This window comes from Chenopodium album, chromosome 7 (genome assembly GCF_948465745.1).
Source record: "Chenopodium album chromosome 7, dcCheAlbu1.1, whole genome shotgun sequence".
Taxonomy (NCBI): Eukaryota; Viridiplantae; Streptophyta; class Magnoliopsida; order Caryophyllales; family Amaranthaceae; genus Chenopodium; species Chenopodium album.
The window spans coordinates 70,878,264-70,886,389 of NC_137840.1; the positions used below are offsets into that span (position 1 = coordinate 70,878,264).

At 34.7% G+C, this 8,126-nt stretch overlaps 1 protein-coding gene across 1 annotated transcript; it reads right to left on the minus strand.

Annotated features, from left to right (window-relative positions):
* Nucleotides 1-642: 642 nt before the first annotated feature.
* LOC145639383 (beta-galactosidase 3-like) lies at nt 643-7,432 on the minus strand. Its single transcript, XM_081690609.1, has 19 exons — nt 6,941-7,432; nt 6,377-6,472; nt 6,105-6,217; nt 5,884-5,950; nt 5,681-5,773; nt 5,413-5,556; nt 5,215-5,303; nt 5,005-5,110; nt 4,814-4,901; nt 3,714-3,832; nt 3,481-3,642; nt 3,218-3,396; nt 2,697-2,794; nt 2,436-2,545; nt 2,231-2,341; nt 2,033-2,146; nt 1,709-1,911; nt 1,290-1,626; nt 643-1,205 (listed from the first exon to the last, which is right to left on the minus strand). Exons 1-19 carry the CDS (start codon nt 7,106-7,108, stop codon nt 1,095-1,097), a joined length of 2,508 nt encoding a protein of 835 aa, XP_081546735.1. The 5' UTR covers nt 7,109-7,432; the 3' UTR covers nt 643-1,094.
* Between the last annotated feature and the right edge of the window lie 694 nt (nt 7,433-8,126).

Sequence of the window (8,126 nt, forward strand, 5' to 3'; positions counted from 1 at the left end):
TACCTATAGTTTGACAATCAAATCCGAATAGAAGTTGTATAGTTTTCTCTCATTCTCTGTACTGTGTTCGGGTTTTTCAATCTGTTGTTCAAACAGTAGGGTTACTACCAATTTATGAACTGAATGGACAGTTTGATGTTAAAGATCCTTATTTGTTATCAATGCTATGGTTTATAGCTTTCACTTTGACAAAAATCTAAACTGTCTTTCTTATTCAATTTCATATTTGGTTTCTTTTCTGTAATGGTCAAAATGAGGCTTTGTCAATAAAACACAGTAATGGACCATTGCCCTTTAAGCATTGTATTCCTCAGGCCCTCCGCCCTCTTGTGTGGGCACGGTGTTTAACGGGTGTACCATGCACGCATCGTTACATGACTTGCAACATTAAGGAATTAAATTGATAGAAAGTGGCCTATTATTTTCCGATAAATTCAAATTAAAACACGTCCAACTTAATTGGGCGGACACATATATTTTGTCAATTCAAACTCAAGTCATATTCCTTGCAGTGTATGAAGTTATGAACAAGAGTCAATATGACTGACTGCTGCATGCCTGCATTTTTTGCATTCTGAAGTGCTGATGATCTGTATGTATGTGCCCATCACTCTCATGGCGACTAGAACTTACATAAAACAGTGCCAAAAATGAATTACTTCATTGAATTAGGCTCAAATGATAAACAATACTACGGAGTAGTTCAAAACACATAGATTAAGGATGGAGCACAAACAAAGATATGAAGAAGAAAAAATCGAAAAGCAACCATAATTCTAAGATACCTACTCCTGGAACACACATAAATAATACTAGGAATATATAATTATCGACTCCTTTGCTTCGATCTCATTCCCTAATAAAAGGTGAGGGAATGGCAACTATACACAGACACCTTGCTGTATAATCTGCTGAATTGTGTATCCGTTTCCATAAGGATAAGATGCCATTGTTGGTCTTTGACCTTTATTTATCTATCTTCGTCTTCCTTTTCCTCCTCCCTTATCAATTTCTATATGAACACACGTGGTCGTAGAGCGCCATAGCCTTTACAAACTGGAAAGTTTCGACTGGTTTGGTTTTGGTGGTTGTGCTTAAGAACAAATAGCTTCAACTGTTAGTCGTTTCAACGTGTTATGACAAGGATCTCCCCCGAAATTTGAGTTGGATATAGGAATAGAGCATCTTCTTTGACCAACACAAAGCTGCACCCAGGAACAAAATATTGTTAAACAAGATTTTACTTGAAGAAAAGGTGAAGCGAAGTAAGGTATAGTATAGAGATGTACCTTCTCTACTATATCGTGGGAGCTCTCAGAGTGGCATGCTCCCTTGACGAAACTTCCACAAGTTCCGAATGGGGTGCCAAAACTTGCAAATTGGATGGACGATATGGACTGCCCTGGTCCACACTGCAAGTGAACCTTCGTACGGTGCATTATTTGCTGATCGCCATTGGAATCTACCCGCCAGTTCTGAACCATTGGATGGTGTTCAAATGCATCTGCACAAACACGTGACACTGATCTCTTCACCAAAGAGATCTTTGATGCATCCCCACCTAGTTCTTCGAAGACAACCATCAGATTTTGTGTTGGCTTTAACCAAGCCCTTGGAACATGGTACCTAAAATTCAACAGATAACACGTCTAAATTGATATGCCCTTACATTCAAATTTCAGTAAATGCTGATAAAATCAGTTATTACCATCTTTGGGTTGGGCTATTGCAGCCAGATTGGCAATTTCCTTGACGGTATGTTCCAGCGTAACTGCAAGGTTTGCAATCTCCCTTTGCATAAGTAGTCCAATATCTTCCTATACTTCTACCATTGATCCATATTTCACCTTTACCCATGCTTTTCATATCTACAGCCAATGGTTCAACCCCACCAGGTGCATCAAAGTTGGCCTAAAACATTACAATGCGAATATATCAGCGGATGGGGGAGACTACTTTTCATTACAATTTAAAAAGTCATAAAATAGTCTAAAAAAAGGGAAGAAAAAAAATGCAACACACAGGTTCTTACCTTATACCAAGTTAAGGGTTGAGTTTTCTGTGCAGCAAGTGAAGCATCAATCCATTCATTAGACGAAGCTTCATTTGGAGATGATAATTGCATATTCTCTCCCTTCAATCCAACCTGTCATTCAAAATAACTAGTTTACTGAAGTTCTTAAGGTTCATCAACGAACAAATTAATGTGTCGATTATGTATGGAACTCACTTGATATGACCATTTTTGCCATGTTAAATCCTTCTTGCCACTGCTAAGACCATTCAACACCACTGGACCAAGAACTCCAGTCTTCCATGCTTCATAATGTGTCCCGATATTCTTAATGAACAAATCATTAAAAGATTTTTTATTAGCATGTTAATGAGATCAGGTTCTAAAATTTGAAGCATTTAAATCACGGTCAGAAGTTTACCGGTAAACCAACTGCCACACTTAGCAAAGTAATTCTGTTCATTCCTGAGTGAAGATTGACTGGTCCTTTAAATGTTAATCTCCTGTCCTCCCTAGTCCCAAAAGCTGACCCTGTTTATAAAAATAATAGCTTTTTCATTTTTTGTTTCATTAACCATAACCCTGTCTTTATTTATCCTCGCACAACATTTATGTGCTTGGCATAATCACTCCCAACTCAAATAATTGAAATCGTTATTTGAAGATTAAAGAGAAAAGATACCTGCAAACTTTCCGTTAACAAAAACATGAAGTGCAGGCCCTGCTGAATCCACCATGAGACTGGGAGCTCCATGCAAATCTGATGGGCTGACATGGACACTGGAGTAAAGAAACAACAAAATGTCAAGATTTTACAGAAGCAGCACCTTTCGACGAATTTGGAAACCAACAGAAAGAAGCGGCCAGGTAAGACGCTTAGATGCCAAATCAGCTTTCAGACTATCATAACAAATGGTAAATTGGTTGTGCATAAGTGCATTCCACACTGGGCCATCAATTCCATAGAAAGAAGCATTACATACAGTCATACAGAAAGCAAGTGTACTTTTTTATGAATTCTGGTAATTCTTAGGTAATTTTTTATAAATCAGACTACACGGGGACAAATCAATTGTTGCATAAACCATCCTTCACTTGTACAATTAGGAGCAGTAGGTAAGTCATATTCTTTTCATTTTCTATTTTTCCTGTCCGAGAACTAGGAGGAAAACAAAGAACTAAAAGTAACTTTTGGGAGCTTACCTGGTCATGTACCAAAGATAATCACTGCTATCTCTGGTGACATTGATCTGTTCTAGTAGTCCAGGAGCTGTCATTGTTGGGCTTTCTTCCAACGAAGAAAGATCTTCATCGTACATCTTCCACGAGAGCAACCGAGAATTGGCTGGTATCATTTGAGTATGTGAGGTTTGAACTCCAACCTAGATGACAAGAATTGAAGCCTCATCAATATAGAGTTTCGGCACAATTAAAGTATACAAATAGTAAACACACTCATGACTTACCTTAGCAGTGTTGAAGACTACGTGTTTGCAATCAGGGAGTATGCTAATAGACCAAGCAGGTAAATCATAGTGCTCATTATTGAATTTCACCCTGGCTGATGAAGTAAAATGGAAGTTGGAAAGAAAAGCAGCACAAGTTCCTTGACCTTTGAAGACAAAAGCCTGCAAAAATGGTTGATCAGCCAAACAACACAAGGCGAAGAAAAAGTGAATTTACAGAAATAGAAACTGACCTGATGATATGTTCCCAATGAAGTGATTTCTGGTTCCGAAGAGAGTAATGCTCGTTCTGAAAGCTTGAGGGCTCGATGTAGATCCTTTAGGTGCCCATATTTCGGTTGCCTAATTAAACCTGTGAACAATATTACATTTAATGGGAAAAGTCTTAGATAACCACCAATAATTAAACTCAATGATAGGTACCAAGCACCCTTTTGTAATCTAAAAGGGCAAAAAGAGAGCTCTCAGAAGAATGGCAAGAATACTGTCCTTTTTTGTTTCTTAGGCACCGTTTGGTGGAAAGAAGGTCTATTTCATATTTTCATCTGATTTACTACCTCCTTTTGCAACGATTTAGCATAAAGTGTGAGTAGAAAATGTCTAATCGTTGCACATAATTTGAAATGGAGGTAGTATGTTCTTTTTTTGTGTAATTACTAAAAGGGTTTTCAAAGAAAAAGCTTCTCCTCTGAAGAGCTGACTTGGAATTCAAACTACTCCTATGGAAAATATAATTGCATAGTCATACAAATTGAACTCCAAGCTGTACAAAAAAGTTAAGCATGTTTGGATATGAAGATCTTCATGACTGGAAATGAAATCACGTAAGTATTTCGATTATAGATTGTTTGGCTTGAAGGGTGTGGCAACAATTTTCCTTAATCAAGGGTAATTGATTCCACCCACCTTTTACACTCCTCAACTGAGTGGCAACTGATTTTATTGATTCCACCATTGATTCCAATTTATTCCGTTTCCAACCATACCAAATGCACCCATGGGACAAAATATAATGTTCTTATACCAGCTGAACATGACCTTTTTAGAGCGAAAAAATATATATGTTCTTATGCAAATGCAACGCTTCAACAAGCTTAATGTAAATGCAATGTTTTATAAACTTATCTGCATTAATATATGATGAATGTAAGCTACTCTAAAATCTAATTAGACTGCTTGATCACAGCAAGTGAAATCTTCAAGTCTTCTACTTAAGAATTGACGAACAACGAACAAGACATTAACATATTGTCAGGTTATTTTACTACAGGTTGTGTTGTGAGCTAGGACACCCTATACCCATCAAACAAAGATATGCAAGCTCAAGTCTTACCATATTCATCGATTGGGGCATCATAATCATAACTAGTCGTAATGAATGGTCCACCAGCTGTTCGTTCAAAATTGGTTCCACCATGGTACTGTGAGTAGCAGCAATCATCAGTAAGCAAAATACGATAGGCATGAACCTTCTAATATCAATCAGTAAAACAATAAAAGGATGATCATAACATAGTTACTAACCATGTAATAGTTGATGTATGAACCACCGGTTTGTATAAAACGAGCAACCGCAAATGCCAAATCTTCAACTGGTCGCTCATGAACTGGACCTCCAAATTCAGTGAACCTACAAATGACAGCAAAGAATGTTATTACCAAAATAAGAATGACAAAATGCAAACAGGACTTCAATGAAAGTAGCGGTATAAGTTGTAAAAGCAAATGTATTACCATCCACTCCAAGCTTCAGTCCACATCTTGGGTTTGTTTGGTTTATTAGGCTTGAAATAATCACAGTAGAAACCATTGCACGTGTTTATCTATCGCCAGAAAGCACAAAATATATCAGTCAAATGGTCTACCATTTATACTACCTAATCGTGAACCTAATCACGTTTCACTACAAATTTGAAGGTAGGTTTATCTTACCAATGGGTCCGGGGCATCATCTTGCTTACACATCAACCAAGGGACTCCAGTTTTTAATCCATTAGCCATGCTTGCAGCCCAGTCTACATATGCTTTACCAGCAGCCCCATATTCCTTTTCCTCCGAACCATATTCATTCTCAATCTAATAAACATGATCAAGTTATGTGAGTGCTAGTCACGCGACTTCATTTAAACACATCAAAAACCATAAACTGCAAAACTGAAAAGCGGCGTATGGTAAGGGAGAAAATTATAAGACAATAGACCTGAGACATGATGATAGGACCACCCTGAGATGCAAATAAGTTTTCTTTTTTCATCATATCAACAATCTTCTCAGTGAAACCTTGCATTGCTCTCTGTATAATCACAACAGTAACACCCAAAAAAATAACAATTTTCAGTAAAATTCTGCTGAGATTACAGTACATTTAATAATTAAAAAAATTTGCAAAAGAAAATTCAGGACCTTGAATGGCTCATTGTCTGTTCTAAAGCTGATTCCAGGAACATACTTCAACCATACAGGGAATCCACTGCATCCAATCGAAGAGGAAATCGAAAACAAACCAAATTATTACTAAAATTAGAAAGCTTTTTTTTAATTATCACTTATAAAATATGAAGAATTGAAAATATAGTCTAGAATTGATTCTAGAACAATTAAAAAAAAATAATAATAATAATTACCCAAAATTCCATTCAGCACAAACATAGGGACCAATGCGGAGATTAACATACAGTCCAGCTCTATGAATTATCTTTATGAACCTTACTAAATCATATCTCCCTTCAAAATGATACTGCAAATTCCAATTAATATTCAACAAATTAGATTCTTATACTCACGTCGTGCCAAACTAATTGTCACGCGGATAGTGTAATTTGAACTACTAACGTGACAACTAAATCCGGACTACGATTAGTGAAAATAAAGATGAATATAGATCCAAGAACAATACTTTTCCAGGAGAAGGTTCATGCCCATTCCAGAATACATAAGTATCAATAACATCTAGTCCTCCATGTTTAGCCTTCTTTATAAGATCTTCCCACATCTGCACTCACAAAATAATAAAATATTATCTAAATGTTACAATTAATTTCAAATTATTTAGAATTTAAACTATACCATTAAAAAATTATCAACTAGTAATTCAAATTTAACAATAATATACCCATTTCACCAAGTAGCAAATTCCCACAACTCCAATCTCAAGAATTTATTTTTAAAGCTCCACGATGTAACCATTAATTTCAAAATATCTATACTACTTATTTTTATATATTAAAAATTAACAAATAACAAAAACCCATTTCATCATCTAAAAGCTCAAAAATATAGTTAAAAATATTCTACATTGTTAACAATGAATTTCAAAATATCAAGAAATTAAACATACCCACTTAAAATGCAACAAATAATTATTATTTTTTTTAAAAAAAAAAAAAAAAAAAAAAAAGAAGCACAAATTCAATAAAGCAGCAAAATTTCAGCAAAAAGGGAGAAAGTAAGTAAAAATTACATCAGGGGTACTTCTGGGATAATGAATGGAACCAGAAATGAGGAGTTTGCGTTGGCCATTAATGGTAATACCCTTATTATCATAACCAATTCTAGCTGAATTTATCAAATGGAAAAAACCCAGAAAAATGCTCAAAAAAATCAGCTTGGAAACTGAGATTGTTTCCATTCTCTCTGCAAATAACTCTGTTTTCTCTCTCTAAAACTCTCTGTTTTCTGGGTTTTTCTTGGATTGTTTCTCTCTCTAAAACCCAAAAATATTTTGGATTTTATAAATGTGATAGAGAGAGAAAGTAGTATTTGTGAAGTTAACTTGTACTCAATTTGAGCTTAAAATTTGAGCTAAAAAATAAAAATGGCTGAAAAAATTATCAAAAGAATTTTAAATGAAAAATAATTTAATAAAAAAATTGTAGATTGGAAGGTAGTGGGAGAAGTAGGCCATGCAACAGTGTATCAATGTGTTCACTTCACACTCTCATTCTCACTGCCACATTATTAATATGAGCTCATATAATATATATTAATATATATAAATAAAATTATAAAAAAAAATGATAATAATCTTTTTAAAAAGGTAAAGTTTGAAGCTTTTTTTAATGGAAATTAGTGAAGAAAAAAAAAAAAAAAAGATTTTTTAACTTGGAGTAAATAAAGAAATGCAAGTGGTAAAAATGCAAGTGGTTCTAAAGAAGTGGGTGATTAAATGTTTTGAACGTTAGAGCGCTGCAAACTATGGAAGAAGAAGGTTATTTGCTTAACTTTGAAGGCGTATCTTTCTCTACTTAATTATGTGAAAGAAGTTTCTAATCCTTAATTATAAGTTTCTAATCCCAATTTTAAAGGAATTACTAGTTAATTATAGATGGTTACCACTAGTCCACCATCCAGCATATTTTACTGTGAAAATTAATTGATAGTTATCATTATTTGCGTATGGAAAAATTATTAGTTACGAGTAAGTACCATTACTTGCGTATAGAATATGATATGCATATGCATGAATTTATCTAAATATCTGAACTTATCAAACCTTATCTAGTTATCTTATACATTACTCCGTATTAGCATATATCTTATATTATACAGAGTATTATCGTATATTATTGGACCTTATTAAATATGGATCGTGTTATTGAAAATTTTCATACACATTCGGTTGCACCGTGCACGTAAGTGTATGTGCA

Coding starts and splice junctions, on each gene's coding strand:
- LOC145639383 (XM_081690609.1), bottom strand. CDS start 7,108: ATGGAAACAATCTCAGTTTCCAAGCTGATTTTTTTGAGCATTTTTCTG. Junction 2,147..2,230: donor GGCAAAAATGGTCATATCAA/GTGAGTTCCATA, acceptor TTTGAATGACAG/GTTGGATTGAAGGGAGAGAA. Junction 1,627..1,708: donor AATAGCCCAACCCAAAGATG/GTAATAACTGAT, acceptor GTTGAATTTTAG/GTACCATGTTCCAAGGGCTT.